This window comes from Garra rufa, chromosome 9 (assembly GCF_049309525.1).
Source record: "Garra rufa chromosome 9, GarRuf1.0, whole genome shotgun sequence".
Lineage (NCBI taxonomy): Eukaryota > Metazoa > Chordata > Actinopteri > Cypriniformes > Cyprinidae > Garra > Garra rufa.
In genome coordinates, this window is record NC_133369.1 from 24,783,366 (window position 1) to 24,807,485 (window position 24,120).

Genomic DNA, 24,120 nt, shown 5'->3' on the forward strand with positions numbered 1-24,120 from the left:
GAAGAACACCTTAAAGACCTTCACGTCGGTTCTGCAAAGGTTGACTGTGTGTGTTCGGATCCGCTGACACGCCCATAAGGGGTTGAAGCGCCGGGCTTTACCGACCACACTCGAGACGCTGCAAGATACCGGACAGATTCCTAAGGTGCATCCTAGTCCTGAAGTGATTTTCGAGGTGGAAAGGAAGCTGAAACGAACGAATAACGGAATTTCCCTCTATTACAGATTGAGAAGGATATTGGAGGTAAGCGGTGAACACGGTAAGGAAGAATGTCAATTTTGCGGCAGGGATGTCATAAACGGGCAGCTGGCTTTGGCTTGCAGGAATTGAAGGGTTAAATTCTGCAGTTTCTGCTTCGTCTGGTACTTTTCCGATTGGATAAAGTTGCCTTTTGCTGTATGAACGCGAATAAAATAAGGTGTAAGATGCCTACTAAGTAATTTAGAAGAGCATTTAGGCTTGTTGAAGTATATATTTGCGTTGGATTCTGCATAGCATCACATTAACGTTACATGCCGGTTCAGCATCCTGCATTAACATATGGAATGTTACTAAAATACGCATTGAGATTAAAGTAGAAAAGCAGATATTCTCATCAGACCTATTTATCGCGACAGGCTGTAAATATAATTTTCGTAACAACATTAATAATTAAAATTGTATATTCTCAAGGAATTTACAGCTAATTTTGCCGATACTGCGGCTCAACTGGCCTGTATCATTTTGTCGTTCGTGCACCATAATAACCCGTACATGTGTAGGCGATCGTTCTCATCTTGTGACCGAGAGAAAATTTGTTTGACTGGCAAATAGTTTTATGATTGGGAGGGAAAAAGATCAGAGCGTTTTCGTCAGAAATAGAGGGGAGATGTGAGCGCGCGCGCGCTCCCGCGTAAATCAAAGCTGCTGCCGCCGCCCCCGCCGCTCATAACACATACGGACTGTGTCTCAAAACCCATTCAGATGCTTATCTACAAGCCATATTCCGTACCACGGTGATGTCTAAAAATGCTGCCTAGGTAGTCGGCTCACTAGGTTGTGAGACACAGCTATGATCTCATCGCCTTTCATGTCATGCATCACACCCTTTTAACTGTCTCGCCTTGAATTGATCTAATTCAAGGCTTTAAAATAGATTATGATCGAGGAGGTAAGGTTAGTGTAGTCAAGTAAGTCTGAATGGAATGATCTGGAAGTAATTTCTAGATGTCCCATCCTGGTCTCTCAGGAGATGACCTGCTTCTAACATCAATAACCACATATGAATTCGCTACAGAACCTTTCTAAAGGTTGAGGTTGATTTCCCTGAGCTCCTATTCATCATTTTTTATTTCCCTGGTTTACACAGCTTGCTTCTGGCATAATTTACCAATATGCAATATTGCAGTTCACATATCTGCAGCTGGTTGATTTGAGCTTCTATTTATCTCAGGAGAGTAAGCATGTTGTATGTGAGCACCCTGAGCCGGTCTGCATTTCTGCCTCCATGTTGCCCATGTTCTATGTATGCTGCTGTGTCTTATAGGAGTGGAACTGTGAGGTTGCTGTTGGTTGGTGTCATACAGAGAGAAAGAGAGAGAGAGTGAAAGCATGTAAATGGACCAGATGGCACTTCGTCCATATAAAACTAAAACAGTGCTGACGCAATTTACACATCGTTTCATTGTCTAGAGACAGCTTATTTGCTGTTTTTCTCATTTTTTGCAACTTAGTGGCAATAGAATGTTCATATGCAATGGTTGAGCGTCTGGGCAGGAGCCTGTTATGAAATCACTGAATGGCCTAAATGCACGTCTGCTGTTCTGGATGCTTTCGTTGCTGTCTAATATGTCTGGCCTGGCTATGGTTTCTTAGGATTCTTTCTGTGTCATCATGCATGAAGTGCCGGCTTATTTTAGATGGTGAATTAATGTGTTTGTCAAATGATCATAAATCATGCTTATATGTGACCCTGACCACAAAACCGGTTATAATGGGGAAAAAAAATTGACATTGAGATTAATGCATCATTTGAAAGCTTAATAAATAAGCTTTCCTTTGATGTATGGTTAGGATAGAACAATATTTGGTTGAGATACAACTCTTTGAAAATCTGGAATCTGAGGGTGCAAAAAAATCTAAATATTGAGAAAATCTCCTTTAAAGTTGTCCAAATGAAATTCTTAGCAATGCTAATCAAAAATTACTTTTTAATTTACAAAATATCTTTACCTTTATCTTTAAGATATCTTTACTTAATATCCTAATGATTTTTGGCATAAAATAAAAAAATCTATAATTTGGCCCATAACAATGTATTTTTGACTATTGCTACAAATATACCAGTGCGACTTACGACTGGTTTTGTGGTCCACCTGTAATAAAATGAAAATGGATTATAATTAATATATTAATTTAAGTGTAAGTTTAGTATAAATTATAATTGTATATCAAAATATGTACTGGTTTGTCACAGAAAATCTGGAAATATCAAGGCATTTTTACATTTTTATTTCCAGGCCAGTAAATAATGAAAATTAATCAAATCTAGAATATATTTATATCATCTTTTACCTCAAAATGTTTTACTTTTTTTTTTGCGTGTAAAAATAGGAATCTGTTCAATACTCGCAATAGTTCCACTTTAGCATGATCAAACATATTTAACTGTTTTTTTAGTTGAACTTCTGCACAATTATGTTTTTCCTTTTCCTTTTCCTTTTTTTAATAGAATGGTTTTTTTTTTTTTTTCATTTAAAATCTATTAATATATTTACTACCATATGTGACCCTGGACCACAAAACCAGACACAAGGGTCATTTAAAAAAAAATTGACTAAATTAAAAAAAAAACAATTAAATTAAATTAAAAAGTTTTACATTTTTATTTCCAGACAAATAAATGTTAAGGAAATAATAAAATCTTGAATATATTTATTTTATCTTTTACCCCAAATGTTTTTTCTTTTGCATTAAAAAATAGGAATCTGTTCATTCTAAGGATTTGGTACATGACACAATGAAAAAACACTCCAATTTATCTTATATTTTTTATTTTAATAGTAAATAGTAGTATGTATATACTTTTTCTGCAGAATTGAAACATATTATGTAGTTTTAAACAATGGAGAGAGATTTTGTTTGTAGAACAAAACCAGGCTAACAAAGTCCGATATCATTTTCTCTCACATTTTTAATGTCTTCAGCGATTAAATATCCCTCAGATTATGAAGATAATGATCCACCCAGTTGATGTCATATGCTTCTCATTTCATCTTTACAGACAGCACTGTATCTAAAAGGATCATTTATAATAAAAAAATGATAATGCAATGTATTTCTAAGATCTCTTAACTGGCAATCTCAATAATACAAAACCTGAATCAAGATTGTTGCTTATTATTTATTACAAACCCCTCTTGGATACCAGATTAATGTTTGTTAGATAAGCAATGCTCAAGACAAGCCAATAAACCCACAATTACTGACACGTCCAAATAGCTCTTTAAAGAGTCTCATTTGTCAACAGGGCCCTTTTAGATCCATAGCCAGAGCTGACACACCACCCATAAAAACTGAAAAACAGAGCCATAGACATCTGTCTAACATTAACATAAAGTAAATTGTTTTGTGGTTACACCCTTTTCACAGCCCCACATCAAAGCACTCAATCGATCTGTGTCCATTTGCCAATAAAACTGCCATTTTTGTCAGTTTTATTCTGGAATGTGAGAGAACTTCAGCAACACACAATGAAACCTGTACAATGTCATTGTTTACAATTTAAATCCTCTTTGAACGCATTGTGTAAATCTTTTCAGAGCCAATATGCAGGACCTGAGACTGCTCGTCTTAAGCATGCTGTTGTACTCAGGTAAGTCCTTGTGAATCTATTCAGTTCTATATTGATCTATCTGTATCATTTTTAACACTACATAAGTGTCGTTTTTTGTGCTGAAATGTTAAGGTCAGTGGCTCTGACATGCTAATAGCTAGTGTAGTTTTTTAATTACAGCCCCGATGCGCAATGCATCATCTCTAAGTGCTGTAATGTTCTCACAAATGGCAAGGGAGTATTGAATGTACCCGCTTGCAGGGACTATATACTTTTAGCTATAATGAATATCACACCTAGGGGTGCAATATTAACAAAAAATAATATCTATATTTGCTGGGATTTTATCGATTATTATAATTAGACACTATTTTGCTATGTGTGTTATTGTGCTTAAGAACTACTGTGCTGACTCCAAATGTTTTTGATATTCTTCATATTTTGTGTGGTCAGTTCACAGCAGTACTAGAAATTATTTTTTTCCAATAAGTTTAAATAGATTTTTGCCTTTTATGGGCATTTTTACCTTTTTCTAAAAGTGTGCATCATCTTTTGAGTCAATCTCTTACATTTAATTAGTTAATTAGGCTGTTACCAAACAAATTCAATCAGTATCAACAAAATTCATCTTTGCATTAGTTGCATATGAAGTGGCATTTAGATCTATTTACACGTTAATGCAGCTATATTTAAAATTATTTTAAAGGGGTCAAATGATGCGGTTTCTTGTTTTCCTTTGTCTTTGTCTTACAAGCTGTTTGTGCATAGATAAGATCTGTAAAGTTGCAAAGCTTAAAGTGTTAAAATCAAAGAGATATATGTGACCCTGGACCACAAAACCAGTCTTAAGTCGCTGGGGTATATTTGTAGCAATAGCCAAAAATACATTGTATGGGTCAAAATTATTGATTTTTCTTTTATGCCAAAAATCATTAGGAAATTAAGTAAAGATCATGTTCCATGAAGATTTTTTGTAAAATTCCTACTGTAAATATATCAAAATGTAATTTTTGATTAGTAATATGCATTGCTAAGAACTTAATTTGGACAACTTTAAAGGTGATTTTCTCAGTATTTTGATTTTTTGCACCCTCAGATTGCAGATTTTCAAATAGATGTATCTCGGCCAAATATTGTCCTATCCTACCAGACCATATATCAATAGAAAGCTTATTTATTGAGCTTTCATATGATGTATACATTTCAGTTTTGTAAAATTTTACCTTATGACTGGTTTTGTGGTCCAGGGTCACATATATTATAAAAGTCACTCAGGTACATCTCCCAGCTTCTGACTGACGGCCTGTAAGTACGTTTTCTTATTTAAAGAATTCAGTACTGACTATTCAAACTCGAGTTTTGAGTAGAGTAGTGCCAATGCAGACATGGTGTTATGTTTACACGGCGCAACGCGTTAAAAGACAGTATGAGTCGTTGTAATCAGTAGTTATGTCCCCACTGGATGCAACAAATGCCTTATTTATAATGGGTTTTAATTGTTTTGGCATGGTAAAGGACGTAACGTTTCCATCACACACTTGAGGTATTCGGCTAATCACAAGGCACCGGATAGCTGGCCAATCAGAGAACACCTCGGTTTCTATCAACGATGAGTTTTGTAAAAATCGAAGCGTTTCATAAATGTGAGACAGAGAGGAGCAAAGATAATGTACAGTATGTGGAAAATAATGTTTTTTGAACTTCAAACTGCATAAACACATTGCATTACAACAAATACACAAAATAATGCTCTTTTTAGCAAAATCATACGACCCCCTTAAAACTGAAAAAATACTTTGAATGTGAAATTAGAACCCTCAGTAGGTGTCAGACACCCCCCCCCCCCCCGTTTTGAAATCCATTCAGCCTTTTATTGGTTCTGCGATATCACTTTTAGCATAGCTTAGCTATAGACCAATAGCATCGCGTTCAAAAAAAGACAGTAAATTACTTCATGTGATTTGTTGGCACTTTAAAGGGATAGTTTACCCAAAAATGAAAATTATCTCATGCTTTATAATGGCAGTGAATGGGGTCGAGATTTTGAAGTCCAAAAAAGTGCATCCATCCATCATAAAAAGTACTTCACACGGCTCCAGAGGGTTAATGAAGGCCTTCTGAGGCAAAGGAATGCATTTGTGTAAAAACAATATCCATATTGCAAAACTTTATGAACAGTAATCTCTTAGCTTCTTCTAATCTAGGATGATTTGAGAGTGAGTAAATCATGGGGTAATTTTTTATTTTTGTGTAAACTATCCTTTTAACTCTTACCAAATTAGATTTGTTCAATAAAATTGTTGTTTAAATCTTTAAAATATTCTAATAAACTATGATTTGTCATATTAATAAATTAAAATGTCAGACAATATTCAAATATTGCATAACCTTTAAGTATATTGTCAGTTTCTGTGTAGTTTAATTAGTTAATGTCACATCATGGTTCTAATGAATGTGTTTTCTTTGTGACTTTTTAGCATCCTCTGCAACTCTGAAAGGTAAAAAAGTCCTTTTTAATATTTGTTGTTTATTAATACAAAACAAGCAGCTTCAGCAATGCAAATAAGTAAAAAACTATATAATAATATATATCTTTGTGTTTCTTATAGCCGAAGAAAAGTCTCAGACTCTGTTTTTTGGGGAAGACTTCCACATCCTCGTGCCGCCCGGTGGAGCTGACGTGACATTCAGGCCTTCGATTGTCCCGGGTCGTGAGAAGCCGCTGATGAGTGGTGGAAAGGTGGTGGATCTTCGTGCCAAACTCAACACTGTTTCGAGCCACCTGATCTTGGAGAATGTTGGAGAAAGTGATGAAGGAAGCTACACCATCACGTCTAACCAAAATCCGGAGGATGTCACTCGCATCACACTCTTTGTTAGAGGTACTGCATAAATGACCAAAAAATTGTTCACACATTTTGTACAGCAGCTTGTACACTAAATTAAATGCACACACATATGCACTAGAATAGCACTGAGTGACTTCCATTATTATAGGAAGTCATGTGGTGAACAGTAAGGGAGGTTTAATGACCTGCTGCAGTAATTGTAGCTCTGTCAGGCCACATTGGTTGCCTTCCGTTCTTCTCTACCTAAAGATCCTTCTTTCTCTCTACCCAACTATCTATTTCTTCCATTATCAGCTGTGCTGACTGGCACTTGGTCTTTTTTCTTTCAACAATTATTGGGAGAAAGGAAGTGCTTAGGAAAGTCAAACTGAACTGGTAATATGAGCTTTTTCATTTTCTGTTTATTTTCTATGGGGTTTGTCTTTTTTTTTTAAACATTAAAATTAAACATAAACTTGATTAAATGAAAAGAATATAGCAAGTAAAAAAGCTCTTATTCTTTATATGCTAACTAGTTTTTGATGAAATGTTGGTTTGTAGTTATTGCTGAACTTCATTTGCTGAAATTTCCCATCATTTAAAGAAAACATTAATTTGACAATTTTTCTTACGAAACTTGGGTAACATTGATGGTTATACTCGACCGATCAACAAAATTGTGACCCTGGACCACAAAATCAGTCATAAGGGTCAATTGTTTTACAGTGATGTACACTGTACACAAAAAAATTCTGTTAAATTTACAGTTAAAAACTGCAGCTGTGGTTGCCGGAATTTTACAGTGAAAAATGCAGTAGTGACATTTTAGGTTTTACAGTTTTAACTTAAATTTACAGTTGAATACCATAATACAACCTATTGAAGGTATATTGTTTTGTACCTTTGTAATTCACTGATAACCACAATATGCAGGTGGTGATGAGAAAGTCACATGATGAACCAAAGCCTTCACAAGCAGCTTTTAAATACTAACATATGTAGAAGGTGCACACCGTCATTTACACAAACACTAAACACCATCATGGTAACACAATAAACTGAAATAATGCAGTAAACATTAATTTAACAACATTAGGTGTAACATGCATCCCTAATGTACAAAACCGATAAGAAAAAGCTAAGAAAAAAAAACATTTTTTCAGTTTACGGTTGTTCACTGTAAATTTACAGTCTTTTTTACTTCCAAAAACGATATACTACAGTAAAATTACATGTAATGTCCAGTACAGTTTTTCACCGTATATAGTAGTGGAATTTACCGTTAACCATTTAACAGGTTTTTATTGTAGCATTTTTACAGTATTTTACCGTTAAATTCACAATCATTTTTAGGATAGGACAATATTTGGCCGAGATACAGCCATTTGAAAATCTGGAATCTGAGGGTGCAAAAACATCACAATATTGAATTTAAGTTTTGATATATTTGCGGTAGGAAATGCACAAAATATCTTCATGAAACATGATTTTTACTTAATATCCTAATGATTTTTAACATAAAAGAAAAATCGATCATTTTGACCCATAGCCAATGTATTTTTGGCTATTGCAACAAATATACTTGCGCTACTTATGACTGGTTTTGTGTTCCAGGGTCACAAATGTGAAAATGAAATTGAATTATTTATTTATATGATGTGTTTAGAACAAACATTTGTTCATGATACATTAGGTTAGTTTCATGATGTTTAATAGTTTATCTAAAAGTTTATACAATACACTTTTTTTCGAATGCAGGGCAAGTGCCACGTTTCTTTGATCTCATGTGTTCCTCTCTTTTTTCTCTATTACTTTTGCAGATTGCTCTAGTGAGGTCATCATTAGGTATGGCTTAGATTTTCATGTATCACTGCATGATATCTCAGAGCCAGTGCGTGTGGGCTTTCGCCACAGCGCTGTGGAGGCCAATCAGACATCACTGCCGGCTGATGAACTGCTGAATACTGATGGAACGGCCAAAGAGAATTACCAGGACCGGGTTGAGATCACTTCTCAAAAATTCACTTTGCGTGCTGTTACAGGAGCTGATGAGGGCAGTTACACCTTTAGTGATTCCATTGGGAAAGTCCAGAAGAAGATCTGCCTAAATGTGAAAGGTAAGAGTGGGAAGAAGATAGGGGAAACGCATTTTCTAGCACATAATAATATCCTAAGCTTGACCTTCTGACTGAAGCAAGTACAGCAATAATTTGCATTTGTAATTATGATAGAATATTAATATATGATTATATGGAGGGCATTTTGAAGGAGAAATAACATATGTGAAGGACAATAAAACACAAAGAAGGTGAATAGGGCCACAATGTGAAGCAGAAGGGTCTTGTATCATAGTGAAAGGATTTATTTTGCACTAATAGTCATATAACTGTACATCTTCCCGCACATTACATGGCTATAAATAAATGGAAGTATTGATTTGTGGTAAAACTATTTGATTTTGTGAGGAGAAAGTGGCCACAGAGTGAAATGAGAAACATGAAACTAGCGTAGGAGATTTTTGTCAGGGACAATGGTGGAGAATGCTGTAATTGACCAGTCAGAACACTGAGGTGTGAAATATACACTGTAAAAAAAATCCATTAAATTTACCAAAAAAAAAACAACAACAGCAGCTGTGGTTCCTGGAATTTTACTGTAAAAAATACAGTAGCAACATTTTAGGTTTTACGGTTTTATCTTAAATTTACAGTTAAATACCGTAATTTTATGAATTGATATAAAGTTAATATACCAACCTACTGAAGTACTGAAATCTGTTTTGTACCTTTGTAATACACTGATAACCACCAAATGCAGGTGGTGATGAGAAAGTCACATGATGAACCAAATCCCATCACAAGCAGCGACATACTGTATATAGGTGCACAGTGTCATTCACACAAACACTAAATACCATCACAGTAAAACACTGAAAAATGCAATAAACAATTTTACAAAATCAGGTGTAACATACAACCCTAATATACAAAACAGATAAGAAAAGACTAAGAAGAAACAGTTATTTCAACAAAAAAAAAAATTTGTAAGTGTAATTCTGGGAATGTCAAAATTTACTACCGTAAAATTACATGTAGTGTCCAATACAGATTTTTTTTTTTACCATATATTGTAGGGGAATTTATCGTTAACCATTTAACATGTTTTTACTGTAGTATTTTTACAGTTTTTTATCATTAAATTCACTGTCATTTTTTTACAGTGTATGACTAGAGGTTGTTTGTGTGTAATATACACTCTTAGAAATAAAGCTTCTAAAATGGAGGTTTTGCAACCATTGGCCGTCGTAAAACTGCTAGAAGCCGAGTGACCCAGCCTGTCTCCTTAAAAGTTCATCCTCTGGTTGCTGTTATCCTCCCAGGGGGAAAAACAGCGATAAAAGATGATCCCCTCATGGGAATAGAGAGCGCTCTGTATTTAGACATCGTCACCAATGACCAGCTCCAGTCAAACTTTGGCAAAAACACAGGAAAAGAACTATCTACAGAGATCCCCCCCCCCCTCGCTGAGACCTCCACTTGTGACCTAAATATCATAAATTGGGAATTGGAATAAACAAGAAAGACTGATTTACTCAGACACTTCCTGGACCCGCAGACCAATGGGGTCTTTATCTGCCCTTCTCACAGCAGAACTTACACCCCATGTACATCAAAGAAATGCACAAACTAGCAAATATGATTTCAAAAGGGACAAAATGGCATTACCATCGATCGGAACAACTATGCAAAAGGGATATGTCACCCACCTTCCCGTATAATCAATGTGTTCTACATAATTGTTTCTTTTATCTATGCATTATTTGCCTTAGTAAATGAAGTTGCCAAATGTGTATCCTGTATGTATCATGTTTGGTGTTGAATGAATGGTCTTGATGAATGCAGCTCACCTGATTGAACGAAAAATTGGTATTGTGTACAGTACTTGCATTACAACAGTTTATTGAAGTTAATAACAAACTTGCAGAGAAGTCCATTATTCAAATAATTCATGCACCAGGAGGATCGGCCCATGGCATGGGCATGGCCGACCGGCATATGTCCATTGGGCCATAACCTAGGGGGCGTGCTTAGGCAGGCCACCTAAAATTTCATGTTCCTAATAGTTTGTGGCCTTTCGCCTTCGCTCAACTCTTTCATCTCTTGTGGTTTGAGTGCTTTTTACCTGCGCTCGCCCGCTTGACCAAGCAAGCGATTGTGCCATCAAAAATCTGCCCGAACTGAACGAGAAGAGCTTAAATGTCCTGAATGGCTTGCAACTCTCCTCCGCAGAAGATCGCATTCTCACTCCAACTACAAGGTGTTCTTGCTCTCCAGAACTCTCCAAAACCCGCCAAGACTTTGTGACCTTGCCGAAATCTCCATAAAACTCCCATTTTATGGGTCTGGCTTCCAGTTTTATCTGCGTCCAGCTATTTTTAGCTGTACAAAACAGCTAAAAAAACAGTGCTGGTCAGTGGAAAACTCTTCAGGTAGGTTATAAAACATAAAAAGAGGATAGTAGGGGAGGTACAAAGACAGGAAGAGAGACATATGGAGTTGAGTCTGTCATTTTTTGCCTGCAGCATTTATTCCCTAAAATATTTATGCTTTCTCCTCCCTGCTGATTCTTTTTCTTCTTTCTTCGCTTGCATGACAAAAAGCTGAATATCTCGGCTTCAGTAACAGCTTTCCTTCTTTTCCTCCTTTCTTCTTTTCTTTCCACCAGCACATCAGATATTTGTGACCCTTTCATACGGTGGCACTCTGAAAATAAACCTGCACATGAATAGCTCCTTAGCACGCCTGCAGTACACCCCTGAGTCTGTTAAACAGAAGTATACGATCATGGAGAATGGAGAGCTCAACCTGCCTCCTCACCTGGAGCTTGAGGGTCGTCTCTCTGTGGAGGATACTTTGTGTATTCTGACAGACGTGAAGGCCAGCGACGCCGGAGTTTTCAGTGTGACTGACAGTCAGAGATTCCTGGTGTCTGATGTTCACGTGGAGATGGAACGTAAGGACACAATATGACAAAAATGCAATAGTTCATTTAACTTTCATGTTTTGGACTTAATGATGTATCTCTTCCTTCCTCAGCATACAGGCTTCCTAAACTCTACATTGCCATCATTGCTCTGGTAGCATTGTTGGTGTTGCTGCTGTTGGTGTGCTTGGTGTCATGTTTGGTGAAGATACGCAAACGTGCAGCTAAGGCCAGAGCCATTGAGGAGAAAATCCAGAATGCAGGCAAAGTCGAGGGAGATGCCTTTAGACAGGTATTAACCACCTATGTAAGCACCAAAATATGAATGGCGAAAGAAAAAAATATAATGGAGTATATTATAAGCCCTTTGCTCATAATTTTTGCAGGTTGTGAAAGATGCCTGTACCCATCAGAATGAGGAAGCCCCGGCCCTCTCACAGAAGGAAGACATCACTGAGAAATCACAGAGCACAGAGGTCAGCATTAAGGTGAGCACCAGGAAGCTGAAAGACATTTTAATCACTAGCTCTATCTGTGTATCTACAGTGCCTTGCGAAATTATTCATACTTTTTTCACATTTTATATTGCTGCCTTATGTTAAACTGCTTTAAATTACTTTTGGCCACATTAATCTACACTCGATACACCATAATGTCAAAGCAAAAAAATGTATTAAAAAAAAAAAACTTAAATGATTTCATTGCCTAAGTTTTTTAATACCCTTATATGGGACAGTTGACATTTACCTCAGGAGCATATTGCTTGTAGATGTTACTACAATTTTAAGTGAAGTTAACCCGTGACAAATTAAATTGTATGGGTATGATTTGGAAAGGCACACACATCTTAATAAAAGGTCTAACAGTTGAAAATGCATATCAGAGCAAAAACTGAGCCCTGAGGTTAAAAAAACTGCCTGTAGAGCTTAGAGAGAGGATTTCATCAAGCCACACATCTGGGGAAGAGTTCAGAAAAATGTCTGCTGTCTCTGTTACCCTTATTCGAAGAAGTTTGAAACATCCATGACTATTCCTAGAGCTGGCCTTCTGGCTAAACTGAGCAATTGATGGAGAAGGCCCTTGGCTAGAATGTGACCAAGAACCTGATGGTCACTCTAGTTGAGCTCCATGATCATATATGCAGATGGGAGGAACTCACAGAACGACAAACATCACTGCAACAGTCCACCAATATGGGCTTCATGGTGGTGTGGCAGACTTTATCCTCTTCTCAGTGAAGACACATGAAAACACACTTGGAATTGGCAAAGAAATATCTAAAGGACCCTCAGAATGTGAGAAACAAGATTCTCTGGTCTGATGAACCCCAGTTCCAAGCATCATGTTTGAAGGAAACCAGGCACTGCTCAAAAGTAAAGTGTCCTGGTAGCAGCCTCATGATGTGGGGGCAGGGACTGAGAGACTCATCAGAGTAGAAGAAATGCACCTTCCAACAGGACAATGACCCTAAGCACACAGCAAGAGTAGACAACCCTGTGAATGTCCTTGAGTGGCCTAGCCAGAGCCTGGGCTTGATCCAAATTAAACATTTCTGATGAAACCTGAAAATGTCTGCCAGACCCCATTCAAGCTGATAGAGCTTGAGAGGTGAAAAGAATGGCAGATAATTGCCAAATGTTGATGTGCAAATCTTGTTGCATCATACCCAAGAAGACTTGAGGCTGTAAAGGTGCTTTAGCCAAGTACCGAGTTAAGGGTATGAATACTTATGCTGTACTTGTTTTAAAAGAATTTTAAAACGGTTTAACATAAGGCAGCAACATAAAACGTAAATAAAATGAAAGGGTATGAATACTTTCGCATGGCACTGGAAACACTAAGTTTTTGCTCGATATAAAATGCTGAATTATGTTGAAGGAATGCTAAGTTCTGAGTATGTTCCTCAGGGTTTGGAGGTGTCTACTAAAGAGCCAAGCCTTCAAGAGAGGAACATGGAGACCAGTGACTCTGGAGTAGGTTTTAATACCACTGGGCTCCCACTTGACAGTGACACTGATGTCGCAACAGCAGCCATAGCAGATTCAGATGTATTGAGTTCCTCTGCTGCCACTGATGTCAAAGCCGTTCCCAAACAAGCTCCAGAGTCAAAGGCAGCCCCCTCACCTCCAAAACCAGCACCATCTTCTGATCTGAAACCAGCACCCGTGGTCAAGTCAACAGCTCCTCCGCCACCTTCTCCCGAGCCCAAACCACCAGTAACACCTGAACCGAAAATGACCATCTCACCACCACCTGAAACAAAACCGACTTTAAGCCCATCACCAGAACCCAAGCAACCTGTGACACCTGATCCGAAACCAATTCCAAGTCCAACCCCTGAACCTCCAAAAGCAGTAACCCCAACTCCTGATGCAAAACCAGCCGTTACTCCAGATGCCAAACCAGCAGTGTCACCTACTCCTGAACCCACACCAGCTAAACTTGGCACTCCTGAACAGAAGCCCGCTGTGAGTCCCACACCTGATCCTGAGCCTAAACCAACCACAAATGGTACTCCCGAATCCAAGGCTGACATTGAGTCAGAGCCAAGCGCACATGTATCTCCTGGGCTGGATGTGAAGGGCACAACCCCTCCCAAAACCCCTGATACTGGGAAAAGCTCAGTCAAAACTCCTGAGATCATCACCAGTGGAGGTCTAGACTCGGCTTCCACCAATGACAGTGCACCACCTTCAAGCACTGATGGAGCTGCCACCAACTGAGATTAAAATATAGCCTCGTTCCTGCCTCCTCCTAGTGTATTAACCACCACAGACAATCGAGACACTAGACTTAACAACAAAGAAGAGCTAAATGACTTCCTAAGGGGGTGGGTTCCTCAGTCTTTTGAGTCTCACTTTTAATACAATTAACATACATCAATAGAAAGATCCACTGTAAATTCACTCAGTTTACTAATATGTAATCACCCTGTAACAGAGTTTAAATACAGAGAAGAAGCATTTCAGACCTTACACCATTGGCTACTTTAATACAGAATGAGGGTTGCTGTCTGGGATATTCCAAGAAAGTGTACAAAGACAAATCTCCCTTCACAGAAATAATACATCACTGCATGAAGATATTAAGAAAACAAATTATATTATCGGTTCTGTAATCCAAGTTACTGTGGTTGAATTTGGGGAAAGGCACACAGGAACGTGGGACATTAATCATTTTCATTCTTTATGAGATCATTTCTGCTCCATTTCAACCAGTCGGAGAGTCCAAATAACAAGACTGATACTGAGAAAGCAATCAACCTTCTGCTGTCTGAGGACTGGAAAAGTAGAAAAATCTTGCGTCACTTTGACCCATGCAAGTCAACATGTAATTTCGACAGTGGAGATGAACAAGAAAACTACAAAAGTGCAAAGCGAAGGAAGAAAAACCATTTGACCAAACAAAAAAAAAAAAGAAAATCACAATCCTTCATAGACTAATCTGTGACTCTGTGCCTGGAGGACATTTTTGAATCTTCTTCTATCAATCCAACCTATGGATGTTCTTCTCCAGAGATGTAACAGTGTTTCCTGAGCAAGTTACAAAACTCTTAAAAAATCTCCATAATCTTAAAAAAATATGGTTGATGGGGAAACATTTGATGGCAACAGTATATGTAAACAGGTTTGCTTCTTTGAGTGAGCTGTGTTCAGATTGATATATCTAAATAGTGAGGCGGTTTCCATCATTAGTGAGCTTTCTAGTGCATTCTGATTGGAATGAATTGATCATACAAATTCACAAATCAGGTGATGAGGAAAACGCAAGTGCTCAGTTGTGGAGGATGCAGCGGACTACTGCAATATGCTGTACTTTTGCTGGCACCATACAGAATCTCTCCACCATTGCGCTCTTCACCAAACACCAGATATGGCTTTTTTAAATGTAAAAAGTGTTCTCGGTAGCATACGCCATTTTGCGATTGTTTCATTATTATTTGATTAATTACTCCCATAATGAAAAATGTACTCAAACATAGACAAAGTACAGAAAAAGGAAACGTACATTGGTTAAAAAGAATGGTGATTGCAGGTGGTTAGTGAATAAGGTTTTTTATGCTGAAATACAGTGCGCAAAATGGCGCAAGCTGAGAATTAGCCCTTGAATGTCTTGTGTAGTTCAATTAGCTGATTCTTATTGCTTGAGGAGCAAGTGGACCTGGTTTGTACCGTAAGAAGATCTAGGTTGTTTGTGTTGCGACAATGTTCCACAGATCATTTTGGATTTGTAGTCATAGCTGAAAGACAATACAGTCTCACATATCAGTTTACATATATATTCCTGGTGCCTCCGGTAGAACCTGAACACCACTGCCTGTTAATGTTGTTTGAGTCCAGGAACCTGCTCCTACCACACTATCCGTGGGAGCTGATGATAAATCACAGGGAGTAGCGGGGATGGTAGCTAGTATCAACATCTTGAAGTGTGGGCAGATCTGACAGACTGGAGGTTTGTGGGTAGATTTTCTAAGCGAGGATGATCACTACCTCACATTTAAGCCTGACTAAACTACTAAACCACTAATTAAACATTAAGTAAAAAAGTAAATTCTTGGCAAAGCACAAGGTTTGAAACGCAATCATAAGTTTACAAAACTCAATCAGATATTTGGCAATGCCTTTCCCACAAACCTCTGAAAATGGCCTTGTTCCTTTTCAGCCTTTAACAGCTGTTGTAATATCACCGCAAGGAAATGTCACTCGAAAGCCATATAGTCTTAGCACATCTCATAGTGTAAATATCACAAAGCACTGTAGCATTAAACGTAAATGATGATATATCCCTGACAAAATGGATACATAGTCATAGTCGATGGATACATAACTCAAAATGGCTTTGAGCCAATCCGAACCACATTTTGTGATGTTAAAGATGCGCTCAGTAATTTTTGTTTGCTACCCGTGTCTTGGACCTACACTGACACCTAGTGGGGTGGAGGTAGAGTAATACAAAAGCAGTTTTAGGGTGTGTTCACACTTGTAGTTCGGTTTGTTTGGGTAATTTGGTCCTGGTCCGCTTTTGCGTTCACACTGGCATTATTGACAGCGAACCTAAAGATACCGAACCTAAAGGTATAGTGATACGTTCACAACCTGATTGGTCGGGTTGAATGACGTATATTTCATGATGGAACACTCCAAACAAAAGGAAAATGTGCGTTCGACTTAAAGCCACGTTAAGTCGAATGCACCTAATGCAGTCTGTTAGTTGAAGCGTGTTCATTGTTGAGTGTATATGATTTTATTTTCATCACCTGCGAACTCACAAAGAGCTCATAAAAGGCACTTTACCTCCTTGTTGGTCCACGTTTGCCCTCTGCTCGTTTTGTTTTGGATACACCTCATGTTACCTTCGAGAAATCATGTCGCATAGCATTGCATCTTGTTATCACGTTCTGTTTTTCGTTTGTTTAGATGTTGTTGGTCCATGTTGTGTTCATATTTCATTCGAACCACACCAGAGTTCATTTGAAAGCAAACCGAGACCCATCTTTTTAGCGGTCTCGGTCCGCTTGATTGGTGCACACCAGGGGTCAGATGGCAGTGTTCACACTTACTCAAATGAACCGCAACAACAGAGCAATCGCACCAGAGTTTGAACCAAATGTGACAAGTGTGAACACAACCTTAGGTTACCCATACCATTGTAGAAATGCTTTGGTTGGGTCTTCGAGATAAAGAGATTTTAACATGGTGGCACCCATGAGGTGACCCACTCCATGTAAAGTAAAACAGCTGTTTGGGCTGATGTTAAGACTTTTTTCAAAAGTGTTATTCATTTATTTAGACTAAAAAAAATGACTGAGTCCAGCTTTAAAGTTAAACCCCCCCTCACTCTGTTTGGAGAGAGAGAGTAGGTATTGAAGAACATCTAAGCAATATAAAAAGTGCAGATACAAACATATACATGTACAGATGCATAACAACAACTTGTTTTTAAGTATGTATTGTGAGCTTCTGTAGTTTGGTCTTCGAGTTTCAGATTATTTAGTTTCTCACAATTCACAGGCAGACACAGCCAGGTTTGTATCATCTTTTATATGATACGAAACCTCTAATAGTGTCATGCTCTCTTTAGCTAATCGCATTGGCTGTTAAGCGTGAGCTTGATTTCAGATGCCCTTCCTTTCGTCTCCAGCAGATGATGTCACACTTAAGTGCATCCCGGTAATGCCCATTACACATTACACAGGTTTCCAGGAAAAAAACTATTTCCCTCTGGTCACTCCCTGAATCATCACAGTGTCTTAAAGCAGAAGATCATGCTTAAGATATTCTTCACCCTTCAGGACACTGCCACTGATATTAGTCTTGTATCATGACATGATTACTGTCTGTTTTTGTATTTTGTGTGTTGATGCTTGTGTTGTATGTATGTGGGTGCAATATGGTATTTACGAGAGATTATAGATGTTTTTCATCCTCGGCAACATCAGGAGGCCTGTCTGTGTTTGTACAAGTGCATGTGAGTATGTTTGTGTGTGTCAGTGTGTTAGCAAGAATCTCCATTGGATAGCTGTCATTTCAATGCAATTAGCAATGTCCTTTTTCTCCCCGGCTGGTTGGTAATTGCTGTTCCTTTCTAAGTGGTATTAAAATCAGATGCAATTTAACGGAGTGCACAGTACGAGATTTGCGGAATGGACTCTGGTGCTGTCTAGTGGTATCTGTTTTGATGCCGAGATAGCCGTGTTAGAGGTCACTTTGATTTAGTCGGAGCTCAAGGCTACACCAATGGAATAGTAATTCAGTTTATACAGCGCTTTTTACAAAATTCGGACACTAAATGCATCATTATTGCAGTTTGTCATTGCATGCTATAGAGTTACGCTCTCATAGTGTCTGTTTGTGCTAGTGTGGTCATGCATACGTAGGAGGTAGTGTGTAGACGTCTTAAAGTACTCTGATTTTCATATATCGCACGGCTCTGCAGGTCTCTGATTGGATAATTCCATTGTGTAAAACATCCCTGCTATGGATGTTACTGAAAATGTTGCATTCTGTGTGTCACCCTATATCTTTCCATTCCATTGGTTAGACCTGAATGGTCGAAAACATTCTAAAGGGCATTAAAGAGATAGTTTATTCAAAAAAGGATATTTTGATAATTGTTTCACTCACTGTCATTTCGTTCTAAAAATGACTTTCTTTCGAAAATATTTTTTCATACAATGAAAGTCAATAGAGGCAAGTGATGTTTTAAAAGAATAGTTCAGCCAAAAATGAAAGTTCTGTCATTAATTACTCACCCTTGTGTCGTTCCAAACGCGTAAGGCCTTCGTTCATCTTCGAAAGACAAATTAAGATATTTTTGATGAAATCCGAGAGCTTTTTGACCAACGCAACTGACAAATTTAAGGCCCAGAAAGGTAGTAAGGACATAGTTAAAATAGTCCATGTGACATCAGTGGTTCAACCGTAATTTTATGAAGCCACAAGAACACTTTTTGTGTGCAAAGAAAACAAAATCCGTGTCCGTGTCAGTGTCAGTTTTGTCACACGTTCAAAAGAGTACCGCAACGCATGCATCTGGTGCTTCTGCTGACAAAAATAATGACTATTCTACAATTTTTGTGTCAGCCTTTGACTTGTGAACATAAGATACAGAGAAGAAGAAATAAGAAATTGAATAAAGTGGCATTTTGCTTTGAAAAAATATTGTCGTAGCTTCATAAAATTAAGATTGATTCCTGATGTCACAAATTTCAAAAACTGCTCACTGAACTTGCAATTAAATTACACATTTCAAATCAGCAACAAAATCTGAAATGAACTGCCCCATGAATGTTTCTTACGCTCAAATAGCATTTAAAAACCTAGACAAGCCAATGCGTATGAGCAGTCATAATGCACTTGGCTGGTCTAACCTGGTTTCTGTGGGAATTAGAGCTACAATGAGCTACAAGCTCTTTCATTTAGAAGGTGGGACTATTCCGCCATATTGCGTGTCTCAGCTTCAGCCATTCATAAGCACTGTTGGGGAAAGTTACTTTTAAATGTAATGCATTACAATATTGCGTTACTCCCTAAAAAAGTAACTAATTAAGTTACTTTTATGGAATGCAATGCATTACTTTTGTGTTATTTTTTAAATGTGAGCAGGGCATGCTTGTTTGTTTTTAATATAAAACATTTGATTTTTAGCAAATGTAAAAGCCCTTTCACACCAAAAAGTGAAATGAAGTTACTTGAAAAAGTAATCTGATTATATAACTTGCGTTGCATTACCCTCAACACTGTTCATAGGTAAAAGAGTAAACCGTCTTTGCATTACTATAGTCTTTGTACGGGTGCCCATGCCATCATTTTCAAAAGTCTCAGTTTTGGCCTGTTTACACTTAAACGCAAATAACTAAAATAGGGTCTGTAGCGTTTTTAAAAGTCTCCATTTTTAAGGGGGCTAAAACGCCAGAGTTGTGTATTTCTATAGTCTTAGTCCTATCTCTTTGAATGAGGAAACATCAAATTCTCCAAAGCGTTTAAATTTCGTATTTGAAATCTGTTTGAAAACTGTCTCATAAATGTTGTTTAGTCTGCTTAAATAGCATAAAAAACATATTTTTCAGGCTAGAGCTAGACCAAGCAGTGTGTATGTGGTCCTGAAGCATGTCTCAGAACACTGACTTTACCGATTAGGGATTGGCTCTTTTACTCAGAAGGCGTAGCTTCCTTCATTGCATTATCCCCCATTCAAAACTATACGAGTGACATGTCTCGGGTATTCTATAGTTTTTGCTGTCTATGGAGGGTCAGAAAGCTTTGGGATTTCATCAGAAATATCTTAATTTGTGTTATGAATAATACAGGTCTTACGGGTTTGGAATGACATGAGAGTTAGTAATAAATGTCATTTTTGGGTGAACTATCCCTTTAAATCCCTTTGACTTTCACAATAGATTTAAACAATTGAAACATTCTTCAAATTGTCTTCTGTTATACAGAAGAAACTCAGATAGGTTTGAAAAGACATGAGAGTGAGTAAACTCTTTTTTGGATGAATTATCTCTTTAATCAATACTCAGAATTCAATAGGTGTGGAATCATCTCTCAAGAGTGAGGAAAATGAGCGGTGCGAATGTATAGAGTATGAGAAGCCCAAGTATCCTGTGGTGTTGTGCGTGTTCCAAGTAAACTCAACGTGAAGTTGTGTCCCACAGGTGCATGAGAGGTTTCTGCCTCTCTTTTCCTCTCCTTATTCCACCTGAGTGATGCTCTACGGTTTTTCAGTCCCCGTTCTTCCTTTTTGCACAAACACAACACATGAACATTTTGTAAAGAAGTGATCCTTCCTTTATTTCATGCCTAGAAATGATAATAAATGATTTTAAAATGTTTCTCAGTGTGTTGCTTTTTTTCTCCTTACACCTGTGACGCAAAAGGCCTGCACATAACACTCTGACACGGCTCTCTTGTGGCTGTGAGACACTTGCATTAAAAAAAAAGATAGTGCTTTCTGCCCTTGTAGTCAATCACATTCAAAGTCACTCATCTGTCTCTCTAGCTTTTTCTTCCCTTCTCCCCGGCCTGTTGCTGGCAGGGTGCAGAGGGACCCTCCCTCTTTTTTTTCTGCTCTGTCACTTCAACAACACATAGTTTCCAAAGTAGTTCCTGGGCATGGCTGAATTCAACAGACATGTCTAGATTATTTATAGACAGGTAATGGTAAACTGTTGCTATTAATAGTATGTCAACAGGCAGAGAAATGCCATTCCTAATTTTTTTTATTTTTTTCATTGCTTTAATTTTCATTGTGCCAGAACATTTGTGACCCTGTCATACGGGTCAATTTGTTTAAAATTAAGATACATCATTTGAAAGGTTAAAAAAAGCTTTCCATTGAAGCATGGTTTGTTAGATTAGGAAAATATTTGGCCGAGATATAACAATTAGAAAATCTGCAATCTGAGGTTGCATAAAAATCAAAATATCGAGAAAATCGCCTTTAAAGTTGTCCAAATGAAGTTCTTACCAATGCATATTACTAATCAAAAATTAAGTTTTGATATATATATGTTAAAATGTCTTCATGGAACGTGATCTTTACTTAATATCCTAATGATTTTGCCATAAAAGTAAAAATAATAATTTTGACCCATACAATGTGTTGTTGGCTATTACTATAAATATACCTGTGTGATTTATGACTGGTTTTTTTGGCCCAGGGTCACATTTATTACGATGCACAAAGGTGACTTGTAATTATTTTGCCTGACTAATGATGTGTTTCATTTATTTGCATACAAATCTATCAAAATAGAAAGATATAATTCACTCTCAAATTCTGTTATTATTTACTCACCCTAATGTCATTCCAAGCTGCATCCATCCATTCTCCAAAATGTTTGTCCTGTGTAGGGTCATGGGGGTGCTGGAGCCTACCCAACATTTTGGGCTGAAGGCAGGGAAAACCCTGGACAGATGGCCAGTCCATCACAAAGCACCCGGAAATAAGCCACACAGGAAGAACATTCAAACTTCACACAGAAAGGCCTCCTGACTTAGCTGGGACTCAAATCACGGAGGTTCTTGCTGTGAAGGTTGACACTGAGCCAACACGCCACCTGAGGTTAAAGCACCTGGTATTCCTAGGCAGTCCTACCCAAGCCAAACCCCGCTAAGGCCCTGTTTACACTAGTGCATTTTCATTTTACCCTTTTGAAAAAAACAGCATATGCTGGTTTTGCTGAAGATGTTTATTAGTCAAAATGTGAACTAATCAAGCCTCTATTATAATCATGTATCTGCCTGCAGGAGAATGGGATGTACAGACATTACAGATTTCACATATGGTGGACCTCATATGATGGAGCTTTATGATTTTTTTTGACATTAGACAAAATATATGTTGAGGCCCCCTAGCTAGGCCGTGTCCCACTAGTGAGGCCAGGGTAAGGAAGAACTTATGTTAGGAGCTCTAGTCCATAGTGGGGAAGAACATCTGTTTATAATTATAATAGTAAATCCAAGGACCCCCAATAATTCAGTTTGACGTGTGCGTGAGAAGGCAGATATAAGAACCCTGCCTCAGCCAAGCTGAGTTAGTTCTCTATGGATGGCTTAGCTTGGTTGTTTCGGCAGCAGAGCCTGGTTTTCTGTGGAGTGGACATTTCTGAAATGAGACTCAACTAATAGAGATTATATAGATCAGTGCACTAAACCATAGATATATATACGTAGATACCGCATTGTACCGCTCCAAGCACGTAGATGCGTCCGGCATATTGGAACGGTCCACTTGACGTCATTCGCCATACTATAGGTTCGCAGATCAACGGCTGTGCAGGACTGTGGCATTTTGAATATTCAGTGATTACTATGGTCAATTACATTGATCTATGGGTGAATGACGTCAAGTTGACCGCTGCGAAATGGCGGACGGCTTACGTATAACGGCTCATAGAAACAGCCGCTAATGAGGAATCTACGTATATATATCTATGGACTCATGATGTTATTGTTTACACGGTTGTCAAGGATACGCAGAGCGAATGTAGGCAGCCATGCCATCATTTTCAAAAGTCTCCATTTCGGTCTATTCACACTGAAATGCATATAACTAAAATTGGGTCTGTAGCGTTTTCGAGGGTCAAAAACACCAGAGTAGTGTCATGCCAGGCGTAACAGTAGCAAAAGTTATGCGTTTTAAAATGAAAACACATTAGTGTAAACATAGCCTTAGTGTGTGTTCACACTTTTAGTTTGGTTCGTTTGGTTCATCTGGTCCGGACCAAAAAGGAAAATGATACATTTGGTCCTGGTCTACTTAGCGTTCACACTGGCATTTTTAAAAGTGAACCTAAAGATACTGAACCTAAAGGCAATAACAGATTGGTCTGCTTAGCACCGCTTTAAGTTGAATACGGTTTAGAAGTATTTGGTCCATGTTGTGTTCATATTTCATTCGAACCACACCAGAGTTTGTTTGTAAGCGGTCCGAGACCCATCTTTTTAGTGGACTCGGTCTGCTTGTTTGGTGCGCACCAGGGTTCGGATGGCAGCGTTCACACTTACTCAAATGAATCCCACTAACAGAGCAACCGCACCACAGTTCGTTTTAACCGAACCAAACATGACAAGTGTGAACACACCGTTAGCTTCTGAGATTAGCATTCCAAACTCATATTTATTTTTAAATACATTTTTATTTTGTTTCTTGCTTTTTATTTTAATTTTTACACACCAAATGTGACCACAGCCTGTCAAGCTCCAAAAAAGCACTATAACGTTGTTCATATGAGTCATGCACTACTTTCGCAGATAATCATCTTCACCTTCTCTGCAGCTCTCAAATCAGATATGGTGCATATGGTGCATGCCAGACATTAATAAAATCAAAGCGCATTGATTTTTTAGAGTCTCATAAGCAACATCATGACATCAAACCATAATGGCATACAGTTTTGAAGTAAATAATGACATTGTTCATTGCTGAGTGACGTATTCCTTACTTGTGTAAAGGATATTTGTTCTAGGAAGAATTACACAGCAAAA

At 37.9% G+C, this 24,120-nt stretch overlaps 1 protein-coding gene across 1 annotated transcript; it reads left to right on the forward strand.

The window, feature by feature from the left end:
- The first annotated feature begins 113 nt into the window (after positions 1–113).
- LOC141342727 (uncharacterized) lies at positions 114–20,963 on the forward strand. Its single transcript, XM_073847244.1, has 9 exons — positions 114–244; positions 3,802–3,854; positions 6,293–6,313; positions 6,425–6,697; positions 8,464–8,760; positions 11,369–11,656; positions 11,740–11,918; positions 12,013–12,114; positions 13,534–20,963. Exons 2-9 carry the CDS (start codon positions 3,809–3,811, stop codon positions 14,347–14,349), a joined length of 2,022 nt encoding a protein of 673 aa, XP_073703345.1. The 5' UTR covers positions 114–244; positions 3,802–3,808; the 3' UTR covers positions 14,350–20,963.
- Positions 20,964–24,120: the final 3,157 nt, after the last annotated feature.